Genomic DNA, 21,724 nt, shown 5'->3' with positions numbered 1-21,724 from the left:
TTTCAACCAAAACAGGCAGGGAGTTTGCCAACCTTATGGGAGACTATCAGCGGACCGAGGGGGCAGTGATGCCAAAAACTCATAATCTGCTATACATGTGCTATATTATTTATTCTGAGACTTCCAATAAGCCCCCATAGGGACAATAATAGGCAGCAGCTAGGCAGGCAAGATAAAGTTACACAAAGTCGTCAACGAAATGATTCATGCCTGTACAAGGAATATATTTAGTGCTGAATCTGACATGACCCAGGGCCCTTACTGTGTATATTAGCCACCCAAAGATGGCCAAATTAGCCCCTCTGCTCCTGCCTATAGTCCCCCTTTAAGAAGGATGATAATTGGCCACTGTGGATTCCATCTGATATCCTCCAAGAGACTTAACAATTGCTGAAACCTGACCCCCATTTTATGTGATACATCATGATCTAATACCTCAAAGGCTTCCGAGACTGATATAGACGACTAAGATGATGAACTACAGTGGAACCTCCCTTAGCAGACACCTCTCTATTACGGACAACCTCTCTAATATGGACACTAGGTTTGATCCCAAATGGGTTGTTTCCATTCAATTTGACCTCTCTAATCAGGACACCTATCTATCAAGGACAGCAATTGCCAGTCCCGAGAGTGTCCCTGATAGAGAGGTTCTACTGTATACTCGCTTATTATTACATACAAGTAATGGTCAGGTATGGTCTTGTGTGCGAGTGACGATATTGGCCACGAGACAAAGCTACGATATTGTTGTCGGTTGTGGCATTATCGTGACAAGAGGAAACAAAGCTGCCTCAATTAGCTAACTCAATTAACTAGAAAGCACCTACCCCATTGTCGGTTCCATTTCCATGTGGGATGACTAAGACATTTGCCAAGGAATAACTCTAAAACACCTTTGTAACAATGTTTCATTTTTATATCTAATAACAGTACAGAACCTCTCTCTTAGGGACACCCTCAAGACTTACAAGTACTGTCCTTAATAGAGAGGTGGCCAGATTAGAGAGGTCAACTTGATTGGAAACAACCAATTTAGGACTAAAATTAGTGTCCTTGATAGAGAGGTTGTCCTTGATAAAGAGGGTATCCTTAATAGAGATGTGTCCTCTTAGGGAGGTTCCACTGTACATAAATGAGAAAGTGTCCTTAATAGAGAGGGTGTCCTTAATAGAGAGGGTGTCCTTAATAGAGAGGGTGTAATTAATAGAGAGGGTGTACTTAATAGTGTCCTTAAAAGAGAGGGTGTCGTTAATAAAGAGGGTATCCTTAAAAGAGATGTCCTCTTAGGGAGGTTCCACTGTACACAAATGAAAAAGTGTCCTGATTAGAGAGGTCAAATTGAATGGAAGCTACCAATTAGGGACCAAAACTAGTGTCATTAATAGAAAGGCCTTAATAGAGAGGGTGTCCTTAATAGAGAAGTGTCCGCTTAGGGACCAAAACTAGTGTCCTTAATAGAGAGGTTATCTTTAATAGTGAGGTTATCCTCAATAGAGAGAAAGAGGTCCCACTGTAAAGAAATGAATTAGGCCTTTCGAGACAGGTATGACAATATCTTTAATAGTGAGGTTATCCTCAATAGAGAGAAAGAGGTCCCACTGTAAAGAAATGAATTAGGCCTTTCGAGACAGGTATGACAATATAAGAAGGAATTTTTAGGTCGGCAACAGAGCCGATGCGGAGGGCCTAGCTCACAGAGATAGATAAAGATATATAACGGTTAATGATACTAGTATATAATTTATCAGTTTAAATAAACAGGGATGGGAAATAAGAAAACGGCAGACATAAAAGAACCACTCACCTGTGAAATGAACTGCACGATGCAGCGTCATTAACTAATCCATGTCTGATTTCTTTTAATCCACAGTTGAATAACGCGAAGAATCGATGAACATAACTAGGTAAATTCTCGCGCTTCGCTTGGCGGCAATGCCATGTGCTCGCCCCAATTTCCCATGCAAATCTACTCTAATCGAATTACCATGACCAATCACTTCCATCTACACAAACGCTTCCAGGAAATGTTTCTTGCGCTTGCGATTGTCATTGGTTGACACCTGTTCACGTTAATTGACAATAGTGTGTCGGTCTGTTAGCAGGTGGCAGCAGCGGGCGGTCTTTAATTGACTGAAATAATGCCATCTGATAGTGGTATCTATTGGGTGAGTGTGCCAGTTGGTCGAGTTTTGGTGTTCAAGTGCCTGTGCTTGCCAACTGAGAGTGTCACAACCGAGGGACAGCATTTATTGAGTTAAGTGAGGACAATCTTAACTGAAAGTAGACCACCAATGTCACAACCAGACCATGCAGGGCATTGTCACAACCAGAAAGAAGGGAAAGGGGTACCATCCCAAAGCCATACAGGCACATTTCGGCAATCCTGACACATTTTTTTGCCTCTCTTGCGCGAGTTTTGGTTCATTCCGGCATCCCAGAAAAAGACCAATACCCCTCAGAGAGGATCAGAGAAGACAAGTGTAGATCTTGCAACCTAAGATCATCCCCACTTAGCTGGCAATAATATGGACTTCCTCCTCAAAACAAATAGGATCATCAAAGATGGTATCCCAGCTAGATTGGACCATCCAAGACTGTCACAACAAAGGAGACCATCACAGAACATCATATTAAACAAAGGTTTACAAATATGGTATTGGTGGTGTCTTTTAAAATAATAAGGGCCGGCCATAGGCACAACTGGCTAGAACCTGAAATCTCAAAGACATTAGAACTCCTCCATAACGAAGTGAATGCCTTTTCATGGGAGAGAATCTGTTCTTTGTTTTCCAGAGAACAGCCTCTTCGAGTATAAATGGGCATTCACTTCATTTTTAAAGAGTTCTAGTTGCTTTAGGATTTCAAGTTCTAGTTGCTTTAGGATTTCAAGTTCTAGTTGCTTTAGGATTTCAAGTTCTTGTTGCTTCAGGATTTCAAGTTCTAGTTGCTTTAGGATTTCAAGTTCTAGTTGCTTCAGGATTTCAAGTTCTGGTTGCTTTAGGATTTCAAGTTCTAGTTGCTTTTGGATTTCAAGTTCTAGTTGCTTTAGGATTTCAAGTTCTAGTTGCTTTAGGATTTCAAGTTCTAGTTGTTTTAGGAGTTCAAGTTCTAGTTGCTTTAGGATTTCAAGTTCTGGTTGCTTTAGGATTTCAAGTTTTGGTTGCTTTAGGATTTCAAGTTCTAGTTGCTTTAGGATTTCAAGTTCTAGTTGTTTAGGATTTCAAGTTCTAGTTGCTTCAGGATTTCAAGTTCTAGTTTCTTTAGGATTTCAACTTCTAGTTGCTTTAGGATTTCAAGTTCTAATTGCTTTAGGATTTCAAGTTCTAGTTGCTTCGGGATTTCAAGTTCTAGTTGCTTTAGGATTTCAAGTTCTAGTTGCTTTAGGATTTCAAGTTCTAGTTGCTTTAGGATTTCAAGTTCTAGTTTCTTTAGGATTTCAAGTTCTAGTTGCTTTAGGATTTCAAATTCTAGTTGCTTTAGGATTTCAAGTTCTAGTTGCTTTAGGATTTCAAGTTCTAGTTGCTTCAGGATTTCAAGTTCTAGTTGCTTTAGGATTTTAAGTTCTAGTTGCTTTAGGATTTCAAGTTCTAGTTGCTTCAGGATTTCAAATTCTGGTTGCTTTAGGATTTCAAGTTCTAGTTGCTTTAGGATTTCAAGTTCTAGTTGTTTAGGATTTCAAGTTCTAGTTGCTTCAGGATTTCAAGTTCTAGTTTCTTTAGGATTTCAAGTTCTAGTTGCTTTAGGATTTCAAGTTCTAATTGCTTTAGGATTTCAAGTTCTAGTTGCTTCGGGATTTCAAGTTCTAGTTGCTTTAGGATTTCAAGTTCTAGTTGCTTTAGGATTTCAAGTTCTAGTTGCTTTAGGATTTCAAGTTCTAGTTGCTTCAGGATTTCAAGTTCTAGTTGCTTTAGGATTTTAAGTTCTAGTTGCTTTAGGATTTCAAGTTCTAGTTGCTTCAGGATTTCAAATTCTGGTTGCTTTAGGATTTCAAGTTCTAGTTGCTTTTGGATTTCAAGTTCTAGTTGCTTTTGGATTTCAAGTTCTAGTTGCTTTAGGATTTCAAGTTCTAGTTGCTTTAGGATTTCAAGTTCTAGTTGTTTTAGGAGTTCAAGTTCTAGTTGCTTTAGGATTTCAAGTTCTGGTTGCTTTAGGATTTCAAGTTTTGGTTGCTTTAGGATTTCAAGTTCTAGTTGCTTTAGGATTTCAAGTTCTAGTTGTTTAGGATTTCAAGTTCTAGTTGCTTCAGGATTTGAAGTTCTAGTTTCTTTAGGATTTCAAGTTCTAGTTGCTTTAGGATTTCAAGTTCTAATTGCTTTAGGATTTCAAGTTCTAGTTGCTTCGGGATTTCAAGTTCTAGTTGCTTTAGGATTTCAAGTTCTAGTTGCTTTAGGATTTCAAGTTCTAGTTGCTTTAGGATTTCAAGTTCTAGTTGCTTTAGGATTTCAAGTTCTAGTTTCTTTAGGATTTCAAGTTCTAGTTGCTTTAGGATTTCAAGTTCTAGTTGCTTTAGGATTTCAAGTTCTAGTTGCTTTAGGATTTCAAGTTCTAGTTGCTTCAGGATTTCAAGTTCTAGTTTCTTTAGGATTTCAAGTTCTAGTTGCTTTAGGATTTCAAGTTCTAGTTGCTTTAGGATTTCAAGTTCTAGTTGCTTTAGGATTTCAAGTTCTAGTTGCTTTAGGATTTCAAGTTCTAGTTGCTTTAGGATTTCAAGTTTTGGTTGCTTTAGGATTTCAAGTTCTAGTTGCTTTAGGATTTCAAGTTCTAGTTGCTTTAGGATTTCAAGTTCTAGTTGCTTTAGGATTTCAAGTTTTGGTTGCTTTAGGATTTCAAGTTCTAGTTGCTTTAGGATTTCAAGTTCTAGTTGCTTTAGGATTTCAAGTTCTAGTTGCTTCAGGATTTCAAGTTCTAGTTTCTTTAGGATTTCAAGTTCTAGTTGCTTTAGGATTTCAAGTTCTAGTTGCTTTAGGATTTCAAGTTCTGGTTGCTTCAGGATTTCAAGTTCTGGTTGCTTCAGGATTTCAAGTTCTAGTTGCTTTAGGATTTCAAGTTTTGGTTGCTTTAGGATTTCAAGTTCTAGTTGCTTTAGGATTTCAAGTTCTGTTGCTTTAGGATTTCAAGTTCTAGTTGCTTCAGGATTTCAAGTTCTAGTTTCTTTAGGATTTCAAGTTTTAGTTGCTTAAGGATTTCAAGTTCTAGTTGCTTTAGGATTTCAAGTTTTAGTTGCTTAAGGATTTCAAGTTCTAGTTGCTTTAGGATTTCAAGTTCTGGTTGCTTCAGGATTTCAAGTTCTGGTTGCTTCAGGATTTCAAGTTCTAGTTTCTTTAGGATTTCAAGTTCTAGTTGCTTTAGGATTTCAAGTTCTAGTTTCTTTAGGATTTCAAGTTCTAGTTGCTTTAGGATTTCAAGTTCTAGTTGCTTTAGGATTTCAAGTTTTGGTTGCTTTAGGATTTCAAGTTCTAGTTGCTATAGGATTTCAAGTTCTAGTTGCTTTAGGATTTCAAGTTCTAGTTGATTCAGGATTTCAAGTTCTAGTTTCTTTAGGATTTCAAGTTCTTGTTGCTTTAGGATTTCAAGTTCTAGTTGCTTTAGGATTTCAAGTTCTAGTTGCTTTAGGATTTCAAATTCTAGTTGCTTTAGGATTTCAAGTTCTACTTTCTTTAGGATTTCAAGTTCTAGTTTCTTTAGGATTTCAAGTTTTAGTTGCTTTAGGATTTCAAGTTGTAGTTGCTTTAGGATTTCAAGTTCTAGTTGCTTTAGGATTTCAAGTTCTAGTTGCTTTAGGATTTTAAGTTCTAGCCCAAGTGGTGGTGCCTATGGTCAACCCTTAATAACAGACAAATTAAATTTGACAACACAATGAAAGTGGACCATCAGGAACCGACCAAATAGAATTGTTGGAACTATCCACGGTTTGTGGGGGACAAGTAACAAAGAGTGGTCTATAGAATAATGGTGTTTATTATTTATATGTCTTATTTACAATGGCATTGTACACTGACTACATAACAGCCTCACTGAGAGACAGAATCCAAATTGGGTGAATTTAGAAAAGAATTCACAAACCTTTCTGCAAAAAATTTAACGTTTGTGATTTTTATTTCGGCGGCGTTTCCCCGCATATATTGTATCTTTTTTCATTTTTGCAAATCTTATGTTATTCGCGAAATTGAAAGAAGTAAAACACCCACAGAAGTCCGAAAATTTCAAAAAGAGTCATTTTCCCCCCAACCAAACAGCAAGCTGCGTCCCTGCATTGACCACCTTCCCAAGCAGCAATAATTTGAGACGTTCTGTATTGTGACTAGTTGTGACCAATCGGAAGCCCTGTGCTCCGCAGAGCTGAGACTTTCTCGAGTGAGTTATTGATGATTTTTCTTGCTCACAACTGCTATGAGAAAGTATTGACTATTTATAAGATAATTCTAGCATTCTGCAGAAATTACCAACTTTGTGGGCTCTGCCGGTACACGTCTTCACAATCACATTTCTTTAGTTTAAGTACTAAGAAAGACAGAAATGTGACCAACAATATCATATGTAAATACAGTAAAACCTCCCTTAACAGATAACCTCTCTAATGAGGACATAGACTTTGATCCCCAATTGGCCATTTCTATTCAATTTAACCCATGTAGTCAGGACACCTCTTTATTAAACACATCATTTGTCAGGGAGGATCTACTGTAATGCCTTTCTTTCTGTTTACTGTTTACCTGCACTAAACACTTTCACCTATGTCCGGATAATCTGCTTAGAAACAAACAAACACATAGCGGACACCTCTCTATTAAGGACACCCTCTCTATTAAGGACACTTAATTTGGTCCCAAATTGGGTGTTTCCATTTAAATCGACCTCTGTAATCAGGACACCTCTCTATAAGGGACAGTATTTGTCAGTCCCGAGGGTGTCCTTAATACTAATAGAGAGGTTCAACTATAAGTCGGTTTTACAAAATAATTCATGATACACACACAACATCGACATGAATGAGAAACACCTCTTGAGGAAAAGTCAAATATCTAATATACTGGGCGTTCTAAAAAAGATGCCCTACATTTTCATCATACAGGCTGACTAGTTTTATTCAAAAAGTTTCCAAACCCAGAATAGCACTTCATGATCCAATTTTGCCTTAACATAATGGAGGACACTTTCTTGAATCGCCCTGTGTATAATTCTGAACCTAACCGTTATTACACATACATCTGGAATATTATTAAAAATACAGAAGCCAAAGAGTGCAATTAAATCCATCAAAATAACTGTAAACAGACACATATTTGTGCCTCTTTAGTTATGTTATTCGAAAAGATTTATGAAAAATTTAATTTTCATGATTTTTATTTTGGTGGATCATGAAAGATGTTCCAATAGAAACAACTATTGGGGTTTTTTGTTGCCATTCTTGTTTTTCTTGGCCAAATCCGCACAAAAAAATGTTCACAAAAATGTTGTGGCTTACAGTAGAATATCATACTGTACATACATCTATACACTTAAGCCGACTTTGGTGAATCACCTGAAATTCCATAAGAATTTGTGTCGAAATCATAAAATAGAAAAGAGTCACAAGTTAGCCACAACAATTCATTAAGGAGCATCAAGACCAAATCGATCTGTTCCTTTCCACAAATTAAGAGCTCACGTCAATGTAATGATGGCGATGTATTCTCGCCAAACTCATTTGCAATGCAGCAGTTGTCAGCATGTTTTATACACGGTGCCTCATTTTGGCGGCAGCGTTTTGATAGATTCGCACGTGCCATGATGAATACGATGGAATGTAGCCATGGCCAAACAGTTTTTAGTACAAATTGTGCGGACAACTCATTAAATTTTATGTGCAGTAGAACTGAAATTAACACCGCTCTGCATCAGTGTCTCTGTATCGCAATCGAGACCATCGGCAAAAGCACATTTTAGATCCACCCTAAAGATCTGGACATAAGGACAGCAGAGAGACCCGTCAATGCAGTGTCAATTCTTAAACAACAAACTTTGAGCAGAAGAAGGACAGATTATCATTTTTTTCTCCGTCAACATTATCAGACTAAGGGGCCATCAATAATGTAAATACGTACCAAGGGGGGGTCAGTGCCAGATGTACAGACTTTAACAATCAGAATATCCAAGCCAAAGAACAGTTTTTTTAGTTCACAACTTACATCCTAGGTGGCCAAATCTTTTATTCAGTCCTGCCACCTGGGAGACAAGTTAAGAACTAACATTTTTAGCAGTTGAAATGATATTTTGGTTGCTGATGTCAATACATCTGGTTTCGGAGCAACCATTTTTGCGGGAACTTTTATGTGAAGTAGGCACCTTACTTATCAGGGTAACAGCTATAGTCGAGTACACAGTTCAACTGGCACCCCAAACAACAGCTGTGCAACTGCATGCTTTAATAATTTTTGTCCTTTTATAACATGCGAGAGTTCCCACGGTGACCTTGACGGATATCCAAGGTCAAACCATCAGCTGTACCTGTCCAAAACACAACTCCACCAATGCCACCAATGATCTATGATAAGTAACCGCACTTGTAGTTCATAAGTAACGTCCCTTGCGCAACTTATGTTTCAAGTATAACTAAAAAAGATCCCAAAATCCCAAAAATTTAACAAAAACTCGTTCAAAATCAAGAGTAACAATAAGTAACCGCACTTGTAGTTCATAAGTAAAGTCCCTTGCGCAACTTATGTTTCAAGTATAACTGAAAACGATCCCCACATCCCAAAAGTTTACCAAAGATTCTTGCAAATTTAAATCCTATCGCTGTAGCAGTCAGATACGGATCCAATGGACAATACGCGATCCCATCACTAAGTCCGTCTTTGGCGTTCAGTACTTGTTAATTCCGAAGAGCCGTTTCTTGTAAAGCTGTGGTAACTTGGGTATGAGCGCCAAGACGACCAACGTCAGGGCGTTGATCATGAAATGTACGGGGTCGTACTTGGTATAAAAACTGGCGAGGAAAAATCTGAAATGGAAAGGAAAAGGGACTTAACATCATGTGTCATAGCCCAATACTAACAGCACTCCGTTTAGTAATGATAATGATGAAACTTATATAGCGTTACGGCTATATTCAATGTGGTTACAAAGACTAAACCGGTGATGTACCTATTGTGGTCATCTGCATTAAGTTCTTTGACCCTGTCATGAGCAGCATTCTCGCTGAGGAATATCTATTGACTACTTTTTTAAACAGTGATTCACTTCGGTTACAAATTTTGATCGGAAGGTTGTGGTGTCAAGGCCCAGCCAGTGCCACAAGGTACTTTCAACCGGCCTAAAACATGTAAAATGGTCACGTGTAGCGTAGCATGTGTGCTCCTTCTACAGAAAGGTTCCCATAGAAGGCTGGGGAATGAATGGAAAGCGACTTGAGTCAAAACAGTTAATTACAGGATATAAAGCTCTACATAAGAACTTACAATTCATTTTTCATTTCAATACATGTACTTACAAAACAATGGGTACAATGGTGAGAAATTTTTTTGTATCGCTATAATATTCGCCGTGATCGAACTGCTCCCAGTTTGTCAACCCACGGCTCTTGCCCTGGTCAGCTGTCTCGAACGGTGTGCCTTTCTCGATGTGGAACATGAAAAACATCATCTGAAACAACCAAGATACGATGAAGGTCGACCCGGAAATATTCGTGACTATTTTATTTTGCTGTTTTGTAAAATTGCAACTTTTGTCGCACATTGCAACTTTCTCGCACTTTTTGATTAAGCGTTTTGCCAACTCTGCCAGCCACTTCAATTATATTTTCATTTTTCAGCTCTATATTTTTGCCATTAGGAAAATCTGAGAGGGTACCAACTATGGCCGTGCTTTGTGGTCAGTCACCTGGGTGGAGACTGGACGTCAATTTTGTCCTAGGTTCGACTTATTCTAACCTATTCTCTCGTAAAAAATCAGCGTTTTGATCACGATACCCTATTGAGGTGGGCACTGCAGTGGTAAAACTCTAGCCAATAGAGATGAAGACCACGATGATGTGCGGCAACAAATCTACTCACCACGTTGTGAACTACATTGGTCATTGTCCACGCAACCTGAACAGTAAAGAACGGGAAACTCAACAGCACAAAATGGACGAGTCCTATCAGAATGACGTACGTTAACCACATGCCCTTACTGTTGAAGTACGAGCTGTTTGGATTCGCCTCACTTGTTGCCACGCCAACATTCATCTTGTTTCGTTTTGGTGATCAGTTCATACTGCAAGAACAAGAAAATAAGTTCATACGAGAAATTCTGTACATTACTCTTCTTCTTCCTTTCGGAGTTTCTCAGATGCACGTTAGACAGTCAGTCCGTGTGTGAAACAAATTTTGTAGAACATTTTTTCGTGAAAGTATTCCCCATATCGGTATGCCTCGTAACTCAAGAAGCACCTGGCAAAGAAGAAAATACAAAGTTGCATGATAACCATTATATTTTCCAACAATTTCAGACGCCGTAGCCCTACATCCATGACTAGTTACACCCCCTGGGGGAAGAAGAAGAAAGAGGCACTTGCAGGGAATCGCCCTGCTAGCCTGTCAAGCAAGGAGGGTCCCAACACCAACCGAATCATCAAATCTGGGGAGATGCCTTCGTACAGGTAAATGGATGTATAGGATGTGATTATGGATATAGCCCCCCCCCCCCCCCAATGACCAACCAGGAATTTGATTCACTCAACTGGCGGCCTGTATGCACAGTCAATTGGGAATTGTGTCAAAGGAACCCTGGTGACTCACCCAAATACCCCTTTTTACAGAACTCCCCCTGGGATATTTACAAATATTTCTTGAGGTCAGCTTTTCAACGAAAGAATGGACTTGGTCTATGCCAGGTGAACATTTCACAACTGAAAATCCCAGCTTTTGTTTACTAATCATTGCCTATCTCAAGATTGAGGTCAATTTCTAGGTCAAATAAATATAGCATCAAAACAAATACTGAATCATTCTTGATAATATGATTTTGAAAGTGTACATGTACTTTGGACATTGAAAAAACTAACCCGTCCAGCATGACGATATAACCTGCCAGGCAAATGACAAAAAATGGTTTTACAATTCCCGATACCCGCTTTCATGTAAATAACTTGAGATGTAGAAGTGGGTTATCTTACATTTTTCAAAACATTTTCAATACATTCTGCTTCATACACTTGTGACAATCTAAAAAGAGTCATATAAATGAAATGCCCCAAGGACATTGGGTGAGGTCAAATGTCTAGAGTTAACTGTAGTGTTCTGTTTTAATAAGTCAACATCCGAGATTTTATAAACTGTCAGCGTACAGTTCCAGTACCAGGGCTTTCCAACTACTATAAGTTATACTTGTATAAGCAGGTTGTTGGGCGATATGCTGAATCACGGGGCACCAGAAAACCGACAGTCGGCCCCGGGGGCCATCAGGCTTTTGGTTTTGACAACCCCAATCCCATTCGTACCAACAAACACTTGGCAAATGAGTATAAACAAGTCTATTGCAGCCTCAATACTTTCTTATTTTGGCTAAGTGATGCATACAATCAGTCCCAAAAAGTCTGTTCGGGTTTGTCCACGTTTTTTGCGGCATTATCTCTACATCGGAGACCTTCAGCGATCACCCGCTCTGAGGAGGCATTGGAAAGCCCTCGAGTACTTCTATGAGTGGAAATTGCACCCAGAAATTCGAGAAAAAGCTCTTAACTTGCTTAATGGCGTCAACACAGTATTTACAAGTGCACTGTATCAGGCCTAAAAATATGTCAATCTAAAAGAAAAATTTGTCGGCAGTTCAAGTAAGAACTGAGGACGAACAACACAGTTGGGGGTTTCACCTCGATAATTCAGATAAGTCTAGATCATGGCTATATTCACTTCATACAATATCAATAGACCCACATAGTATTAGTTCCTTTTTTAAAAATCAGATGACCACAAATCCAAGCTTTTTGATGACATTTGCACTTCGATCATTCAGGGCTCTGTAGGCAGACTACTGATTGGATTTTTATGAAGTTTTGGTATTGAGTCATTTGAGCAACCAAACACTCAGTCTCAGGATTTTAGGGTATATGAATTATGGCTCTAGGAAAATTCGTCCCCGGAAAATTCGTCCCCGGAAAACTCGTCCCCGGAAAATTCGTCCCCTAGGAAAATTCGTCCCCAGAAAATTCGTCCCCGAGGAAAATTCGTCCCCGGATAATTCGTCCCCGAGGATAATTCGTCCCTGGAGAATTCGTCCCCGAGGATAATTCGTCCCTGGAAAATTCGTCCCCGAGGAAAATTTCGTCCCCGGAAAATATGTCCCCTAGGATAATTCGTCCCTGGGAAATTCGTCCTCGAAGATAATTCGTCCCTGGAAAATTAAACAAAAGTTGAAAGTTTCTGACATTACTTTCTAGGAATAACTACTACTTACTACTTTCGACTTTTCTCATTCATTATATCTCTCTTTACCACTTAATACTACCCTACTAGCTAGTTACCTACTCCACTCTTTTCATAGTAGGTAGGGGTAGGCAGGTGAAATAATTTTTTTTTTTTCAAATAAGTATTTTTACTGGTCAGAATGAAAGAAAAGCTCTAAACTCTTTGCCTGCCTAACTCTACCTACTATATAAATAGTGGGGTAGGTAACTAGCTAGTATGGTAGTAAAGAGAGATGTTACACTGAATGAGAAAAATCGAAAGTAGTAGTTATTACTACAGTCCATTCGACAAGACTTAAGAGTCTTAGAAAGTAAAGTCAGAAACTTTCAACTTTGTAAAATATTCTGGGGACGAATTATCCTCGGGGACGAACTTTCCAGGGACGAATTATCCTCGGGGACAAATTTTCCGGGGACGAATTATCCTCGGGGACGAATTATCCTCGGGGACGAATTTTCCGGGGACGAATTTTCCTTGGGGACGAATTATCCGGGGACGAATTTGCGGGGACGAATTTTCCGGGGACGAATTATCCGGGGACGAATTTTCCTGTAACCATGAATTATGATTGGCAATTAGGCTATGGCATTACATTTAGGCAAAATGATGATAAACCTTCAGAAAGAGAGCCAGCAAATGACGTTAATCAAGCATAATCAGGCAAACCTCATCATCATATCAGGGACTGAAGTTCAGACTTTACTCTCTTTCTTTTATATACTACAATCAAGATGTACAGACCGGGGGAGCTGGCAGTACGTACCCATAAGTCTTTGCGGTAGTCTCGCGCGTACCGGATATAACCCATCAAGCTTTTCTCCTTCAGAGAAATACTGCGTTGCGCTCAAGTGCCTTATATAAGGCTGTGAACAAAATTAACGTTCGACCAATGAGAAAGCCACATTACCCTGCATACGAGGTTGGACGCGTGATCACTAAATGACAAGTAAAAATAGAATCAGACCACATGTTTCTATATGTCAGAATGCTGCCGTTTGCGCTGTAGTACACGTGTGTTGTCCAAATTTTCGATTTCAAGCAAGTTTAAGGCCAACCTCGTGTCCACCAGACTAATGCATAATTGGCAGTTGAGCGCAACGCAGTATTTCTCTGAAGGAGAAAAGCTTGATGGGTTATATCCGGTACGCGCGAGACTACCGCAAAGACTTATGGGTACGTATTGCCAGCTCCCCCGGTCTGTACATCTTGATTGTCGTATTATATAGGTGTCGTTTTATCGCAAACCAGGCTGTCTCAATATCGTCCTTCAAAAATAACACACGCACTGCACTTTCGCTTTACTTTATCATGAAATGGACGAGTGCAAAAACAACAACCCTATGTAGTATGCTTAAATGAATCAATTCAAGATTGTAATGCATGAAGGCCCTACTGCATGTACAGTATAGGCTACGTGTACATTGTGAAAGATGATGATGCAAGACGACACTTCGATCCCATATTTTCTGCAAGAAACGGCTAATTTATCAGCAATGATTCGACCTAAACTATTCTTCAATACTCAAATTAGATAAATGACAATAAATCTGAGCAACGAATAAATCAGAAACGGTTTAAGAAGCAAATATTAGTCTAAAATTTACCTAATACGAAATTCTAATTTCCCCGGAAACAGCAACAATACGCATGCGCAAAAAGTTTGATATGAAATTTCCACAGGGAAATGAAATACAACCATGATACATTGTTATTTGGGGTGATAATGGGGTCAATTTTACTCAAAAAGGGATGATATATGTTAGTAACCCAATATCTAAAATTTTAAATGAGAATTTCACATCAGAATGTGTGTTAATGAATATTTCTAGATATTAATTTGAAGGCCATATGTCTCTTTTACCTGTGATCATCTTGTGGTACTTTGGTTTTCCATGCCATGACTTTCATGAACATTTTTCACCCCAGACTTTTTCAACAAAATCAATATTTTCTTGCCTAGAAAACATAATTTACAGGTATATTCTTCGATAGAATAATTCATGAACGTAGTCTCACTGTAGGCGATACCTCAAGCAACTAACGAATGCCCAAAATAGGGAATGTTGCTTCTTTTGGGGTGTTTTCTTGTTGTGACAAGTGACATGTCAGACCACTGTGTCCCCTCAGATTATGTAAACTCAAAAAACTAGAGGTCATTCTCCCTAACTCTGCTCAATGTGTGGTAATGACGTGTCTCTCATGCCCCGACCAGCATGCATAAATTAAATCCATTGGTACCAATGCCAACAGTAACTTGATCTTGCCTGCCTAGCTCGTAAGGTTCTGCAACCTGCAATAATAATTGCTGCTATGTGTGACAGAAAGGTCTCTTGTCTGCAGGTCAAACAAAAAATCACTTAATTACATATTGATTGCTAGTTGCTTGTGATTGTCGATTGTCACAGGCACCTGCGATGACCATGATGACCACCGCAATTTTTGTCACATGCAATCATGTTTGCAGGCTATGGTAATTTGCTTGTTTGCCAGGTGCTTAAGTCAAAAAGATGTGGAAAAATATTGACATTTCAATCAAAGTAAGACAAATATATGTATTCTTACATCTCTTCCTCACTTTGCAGCAATCATGACCCTGGAACCACGCCAACGTTACTTGAACCACGCTTTATGTCACATGTGCCAGAAAGGTGACATCGCCCAAGTCCAGCATCTCATCCAGGAGGGTGCAGACGTGAACTATCTCGTTCATGCTGAAAACTACACACCGCTTATCTTTGCCACAAAAGAAATGCATCTCGACGTTGTGGAGTATTTACTCAAATGTGGCGCCAACACGCAACGAGCGATGAAACATATCGGTCATCAGATGAAGAAGTTCACGTCGCCTCTCGGATTAAAAATACTTAATGCACTACTGATAGGTGGCGCTCCAATCGAAGGCGACTGTAGCTGTGGATCGTGTGGGCACCTCATTCTGAATTCAGTAGCCAATGTGGGAAGTTGTGCCTGTCTAGATCTCATCAAAGACAATGGTTGTATTGATGTCGTAAACGGCTCCTCGCGCATAAAAACCATCAAAAAGTACGACAAATTCTACCGCAACTGTGATATGTGGGTTCCTCTTTTCACCGCAGCGAAGGCCGGCAATTTGAACTTCGTGCAGCAGTTGCATTCATATGGAGCAGACATCAACATCTTAGATCACAACCACACAACACCACTTCATCATGCCTGCAAGTCCAACCAGAGGGAGATTGTAGACTTTCTGATAGAGCACGATGCGGATCTCAACATCAGGTCAATGGATAAAAACGAGGGTCCATTAGATTATGCCTACAGGTACCCAGCGGACGTAAGCTTAGTAACCCATCTGCACAAACTTGGCGCCAAGTCTGAAAAACTTGATAATTATCCGTTACATTTCGCTGCCTTTCTTGGCAATTTGGACTTGTTTCAAATGGCCTGCGATGATAACAAAGACGTTGACATTGACGTTCGAGACTTTGTTGGGAGGACAGTCCTTCATTGCGCTTGCTATTCGGGGAGCATCGACGTGGTGAAGAAATGCCTGGAGTACGGGCCAAATGTCAACAGCGTAGAGGACGGTTACGGTTTGGGTGAACATTATACACCATTACAGATTGCAATAGCCTGGCGTAATCCAAGCTTGGTCGAGTTTTTACTCCATGAGAAAGAGTGCCCCGGAGTACTCGTCAATCCTGTCCAAAAAGATGTTGGACTTGCGGAGGATTCGGACTCTGATAATGAAGACGAAACCTGGCCACCGGTTCAGATTGCTTGCTACGTCGGCGACTTGAAATCAGTGCAGTTGTTGCTGAAGAGGGGCGCTGTTGCCCCAAAGGGGGCAGCACTGAGCACATGCTGTTGGACCAATCACGTGCAGCGAATCGCCATTGCTCTAGAGCTCATCGACAATGGACATTACCAGCTGAAAGCGCCCTGTTCGTACACCACCTCAGGTTATCAAGAGCACTGCACCCCGCTTCAGTGCACAGTGGAAAGAAACGACTTGGAACTTTTAAAAGCGCTTCTCGGTAAAGAGAAATTTCTGAACGAAGTTCTACAGAACAATGACTTCTTTTCAGCCCTCCTCATCTCAGGGCAAGAAAATAACATTGAGTGTTTTCAAACCTTGCTGTCATATTTGACAAATCAGCAAAGAAAACTTATACTGAAACCAGAAAATGTGATCGACCTCCTTATTAATACGTTAGAGCACAGGCAGCCAGAAATGATGAAGTTCCTGTTGAAAGAAGTCTTAGAGTCCAAACAAGCCATTTCAAACTTGTACGCCGACGTCCGTTTCTCTGAAAAATTAGGTCATTATCTGCAGACGCATAACTACCAGTTGTTTCTCTGTCTTGACGAGTTGTTGACGGCAGGTCATGGGACGAGGTTGTGGTCTGCGTACTTCAATCTCTCGCTCATCTATAAGGAGAATTTATTCTATTTCGTGCACATCATACCGCTCATCAGCCGAAAGTACGCGACCCTGGACAACAATCTCCTCGGGTTCTTGATTCGGCAGAAAGATATCGCAATGGTGCAATTCCTGTCGGAATGCGGTCTCCAAATATTACCGAAAGAACTCGGTAATTTTCGAGGCGTGCATTCCAGCTCGTCTGATACCCTCGACTTCATTGATGAAGCCATCGATATTGTCGCGTCTCCTTTCACTCTGAAGTCCGTCTGCCGCAGTTTCATCCGGGAGAGTTTGTTATCGTCATCGCCAGATGTTTACCAAAGTGCGCAACAGTTGGCGCTCCCGAAATCATTGGTGGACTATCTAGCATTCACTGGTGTGCATAAGTTTCAGTACTGAATAAATATCACATCATCAGCTCAACTGATGAGTTTAACCATTTCAACTGCACAACGGGAAATTGTTGTGAACAATTGGGGGGTTTTAAAGGGGAACTATAGGCAGGAGCAGAGGCTAATCTGGCCATCTTCATGTGACTAGTATACACGTACATATTAAGGGCTCTTGGTCACGTCAGACTCGGCACTAAATATATTCCTCTAACAAGCGTGAATCATTTCGACATTCTGTCAGATACGAGAGACCTATTGGCGACTTTGGGTAACTTTATCTTGCCTGCCTAGCTGCTGCCTATATTGTCCCTTTAAATTTCATATGACAGAACACCATCTGGCATCTCTCCTATTTTATGAAGTTCACCACATCCGTTTGAAAAAAGTTTAAGATGGTTTCTGTTCAACAGTAACTTCGCTGTTTAATGTAAAGTTTTTATATGTTGAGTTTAATTGCATAATAAAGTAGAACCTCCCCATTAAGGACCCCCTTGGGTCTGATTAGTGCTGTCTTTAATAGAGAAGTGTCCTGATTAGAGAGGTCAAATTAAATGGAAACAACCAATTTGAAACCAAAACTAGTGTCCTTAATAGAGAAGTTGTCCTTAATAGAGAGGTGTCCGCTAAGGGAGGTTCCACTGAACTTCTATGAAGTAGCAGAAACCGATAGCTTTGTTCTATTTATATGTATTTCTGATAACAGTCGGTTACTGGATGTTAAATGTCACACACTGATGAAGTTTAAGTCTTATTGTTTTAGAGATAGATTGACAGGTGGGCATTCACTCTAGAAGTCTGTGATGGTTGTGGCATTTCTACTTCGACACTTCAACATTCATCATGGTGATATCATGGTAACTGTTTCAATTACAAAGACATGGAATTTGCATCAATTGGATGGGAATACACTAGATAATACAGTAGAACCTCTCTATTAAGGACACCCTCGGGGCTGACAAGTGCTGTCCTTAATAGAGATGTGTCCTGATTAGAGAGGTCAAAATGAATAGAAACAACCACTTTGGGACTAAAACTAGTGTGCTTAATAGAGAGGTTGTCCTTAATAGAGAGGTGTCCGCTAAGGGAGGTTCCACTGTAGCTGGTTTAAGGGGCCACTTTAGAGCCTTAACAGATAGCCAAGTTTACAGTAAGTCATAGAAGTTGAATTTGTTAGAAAAGTGCTAGTCACTGCAGGTGTGCAGTATAGAAAATGTAATCTTATCACAAATCTTGTTAAAGTCAATAAAATTATATTTATGGCACATTTGTTTTAAAGTCTATGTTATACAGTAGAACCTCTCTATCAAGGACACCCTCTGGGCTGACAAGTGCTGTGCTTAATAGAGAGGTGTCTTGACGAGAGAAGTCAAATTAAATGGAAACAACCAATTTGGACCAAAACTACTTCCCTTAATAGGGAGGTTGTCCTTGATAGAGAGGTGTCTGTTAAGGGAGGTTCCAATGTACATTGCATTTTCTGCATGTTTGTTATATATGGAGATTTGCATCTACAACTGCATGAACTGCACTGCACCATGAATGGAGTTTTTCTGGCAGAGGACAAGAGAACACTTCCAATTAAGATGTTTTTGTCACGGGTGATCATCAAATAGACAACAATGCCTCGAATGAGAACGCAGGGAATCAGTGCCTGCTGCAGTTTGAAAAGGTTTGTATCGGTGGTTTTCTTCAGATTTGATAATGATAATGATAATAATGAAAATAATAACATGAACATGAATGAATAGAATCACGATGATAAAGAAAAAAAGAGGAAAAAAAGTAATAGATTCACCGGGAGTCGAACCCGTAACTAGCCGAACCACGATCTAACACTCTAACGCTATACCGTTAAGGCGGGGATTTTATTTGCCTGTTGACAACGAGCCAGGTGATGCATGACTAGGTGACATCCCTCTGATACCATTCAAGTCGTCGCCATATTGAAAACGCGCCGTAATTGTGTCTCGGTCGCGCAGGTGGCAGAGTGATTGACCGAAATAGTTCCAAGTAATCTTATATTTCGATAGTTGTACAGATTTTTCTCAATATATCGTATATATATATCGTATTTATATACCTCAGTGATATTAAATATAATGCTTGAAGTTGCTTTTACGTTTGAATGGCCTTTTTGAAAAAGTTTTTAAAAGCGAGGTCAACAGGGTCAAAAGAAATAGTTTTTGGCGCCAATGATGTCAGCGACATGGCGGATTTGTTCTAAAGTTCGAGTCGATTCTCTTGGAATCCATTCTGCCAATGCTCACTGCCGGCTGTGATTTGAAGGAACAAATTATGTTTGTGATCGAGGTTACCAAGATGACTAGTGTTCGAATTCCCTTCCGTGCACCTCCTCATTCTGCAGCATACTTAGTCCTCTCAAATATCAGAGCCGGGTGTCTTCATGAAGGATTCCCACCTTGGGTGTCTTCAAATCGAATTCTCAGCCTGGAGGTGACTGTCGTCCTCCCATATATCTGACGGGCATCTTCAAGAAGGATTCCCACCTTGAAGGAGACTGTCCTCGCATATATCAGAGCTGGGTGTCTTCAAGAAGTATTCCCACACTGAAGGATACTGTCCTCCCATGTATTAGAGCAGGGCGTCTTCAAGAAGGATTCTCATCTGGAGAAGACTGTCCTCCCATATATTAGAGCAGGGTGTCTTCAAGAAGGATTCTCATCCTGGAGGAGACTGTCTTCCCATATATTAGAGCAGGGTGTCTTCAAGAAGGATTCTCATCCTGGAGGAGACTGTCCTCCCATATATCAGAGCCAGGCGTCTTATGGAAGGATTCTCAACCTGGAGGAGACTGTCCTCCCATATATCAGAGCCGAGTATCTTCAAGAAGGATTCCCACCTTGAAGGAGACTGTCCTCCCATATATTAGAGCCGGTTGTCTTCAAGAAAGATTCTCATGTTGGAGGAGACCATCCACCGATATATCCGACCCGGATGTCTCCAGGAAGGATTTTCATCTTTGAGGGGACTGTCCTCCCATGTATCAGAGCTGGGTGTCTTCAGGAAGGATTCTCATCCTGGAGGGGACTGTCCTCTCATATATCAGAGCTGGGTGTCTTCAAGAAGTATTCCCACCTTGAAGGAGACTGTCCTCCCATATATTAGAGCCGGGTGTCTTCAAGAAGGATTCTCATGTTGGAGGAGACCATCCACCGATATATCCGACCCGGATGTCTCCAGGAAGGATTTTCATCTTTGAGGGGACTGTCCTCCCATGTATCAAGAGCAGGGTGTCTTCAGGAAGGATTCTCATCCTGGAGGGGACTGTCCTCTCATATATCAGAGCTGGGTGTCTTCAAGAAGTATTCCCACCTTGAAGGAGACTCTCCTCCCATATATTAGAGCCGGTTGTCTTCAAGAAAGATTCTCATGTTGAAGTAGACCATCCACCGATATATCCGACCCGGATGTCTCCAGGAAGGATTTTCATCTTTGAGGGGACTGTCCTCCCATGTATCAAGAGCAGGGTGTCTTCAGGAAGGATTCTCATCCTGGAGGGGACTGTCCTCTCATATATCAGAGCTGGGTGTCTTCAAGAAGTATTCCCACCTTGAAGGAGACTGTCCTCCCATATATTAGAGCCGGGTGTCTTCAAGAACGATTCTCATCTGGAGGAGACTGTCCTCCCATATATTAGAGCTGGGTATCACCAAGAAGGGTTACCTTCTTGAAGGAAACTGTCCTCCAATATTTATCAGAGCCGGGTGTCTTCAAGAATAATTCTCATCTGGAGGAGACTGTCTTCCCATATATCAGAGCCAGGGATCTTCTGGAAGGATTCTCATCTAGAAGGAGACTGTCCTCCCATATATCAGAGCCGGGTGTCTTCAAGAAGGATTTTCATCTTAGAGGAGACTCTCCTCCCATATATTAGAGCCGGTTGTCTTCAAGAAGGATTCTCATCCTGGAGGAGACTGTCTTCCCATATATCAGAGCTAGGCGTCTCCAGGAAAGATTCACATCCTGGAGGAGACTGTCCTCCCATATATCAGAGCTGCGTGTCTTCAGGAGGGATTATTCTCGCTAATAATGATTTTGCAATGGTTGTGAGGTGGTTTAGATATGTCTTGCAAATCTAAGGCCAACAGTTACATTCTGTTTTGGTGAGATCTTTATTGCAGTTGGTGAATTTTTAAAGGCTAACACCGTCTGCACATTTACATTGGTCGTCTCTTGAATGAAAATGACACACTCCATGCACTGCCGTACAGGTACTCCAGTAAATATATGTGAACGAACGGCGATCCCCTTTAAACATCCTGGGAGCAGTGGTTGTTCCATCGTCAGTCCTGTCGTATCCATTAGCCTTATAGTGTTAACTTGTCAGAAAAACTTGGTCTTTTTTTGGTTGTGTAAAGGTCTTCCAACTTGACAAGATAACAAGCTGGCAGAGGGTGGTTGTTCCATCATCAGTCCTGTAGTCTCCATAAGCCTAATAGTGTTAACTTGTCAGAAAAACTTGGCCTTTTAAAGGG

General features: G+C 40.4%; 3 protein-coding genes across 3 annotated transcripts in view; 1 reads left to right on the top strand and 2 right to left on the bottom strand.

The window, feature by feature from the left end:
• LOC135500810 (rap guanine nucleotide exchange factor 4-like) overlaps positions 1-2,152 on the bottom strand; it is a 142,105-nt gene extending 139,953 nt beyond the window's left edge. Inside the window, exon 1 of the mRNA XM_064792462.1 lies at positions 1,808-2,152. The gene's annotated coding sequence lies outside the window, so the exon portion shown is untranslated. The remainder of the gene's footprint in view (positions 1-1,807) is intronic.
• A 3,791-nt stretch (positions 2,153-5,943) lies between these two features.
• LOC135500661 (ORM1-like protein 1) lies at positions 5,944-14,078 on the bottom strand. The gene is made up of 4 exons (XM_064792259.1): positions 14,036-14,078; positions 10,038-10,239; positions 9,476-9,627; positions 5,944-8,986 (listed from the first exon to the last, which is right to left on the bottom strand). Exons 2-4 carry the CDS (start codon positions 10,209-10,211, stop codon positions 8,848-8,850), a joined length of 465 nt encoding a protein of 154 aa, XP_064648329.1. The 5' UTR covers positions 10,212-10,239; positions 14,036-14,078; the 3' UTR covers positions 5,944-8,847.
• A 238-nt stretch (positions 14,079-14,316) lies between these two features.
• Positions 14,317-18,461, top strand: LOC135500348 (serine/threonine-protein phosphatase 6 regulatory ankyrin repeat subunit A-like). The gene is made up of 2 exons (XM_064791763.1): positions 14,317-14,407; positions 15,014-18,461. Exon 2 carries the CDS (start codon positions 15,019-15,021, stop codon positions 17,233-17,235), a length of 2,217 nt encoding a protein of 738 aa, XP_064647833.1. The 5' UTR covers positions 14,317-14,407; positions 15,014-15,018; the 3' UTR covers positions 17,236-18,461.
• Positions 18,462-21,724: the final 3,263 nt, after the last annotated feature.

Source organism: Lineus longissimus, chromosome 16 (assembly GCF_910592395.1).
Source record: "Lineus longissimus chromosome 16, tnLinLong1.2, whole genome shotgun sequence".
NCBI classification, from domain to species: Eukaryota; Metazoa; Nemertea; class Pilidiophora; order Heteronemertea; family Lineidae; genus Lineus; species Lineus longissimus.
Note: the sequence above shows the minus strand (reverse complement) of the source record. Positions and strands in the feature narration are given on the sequence as shown.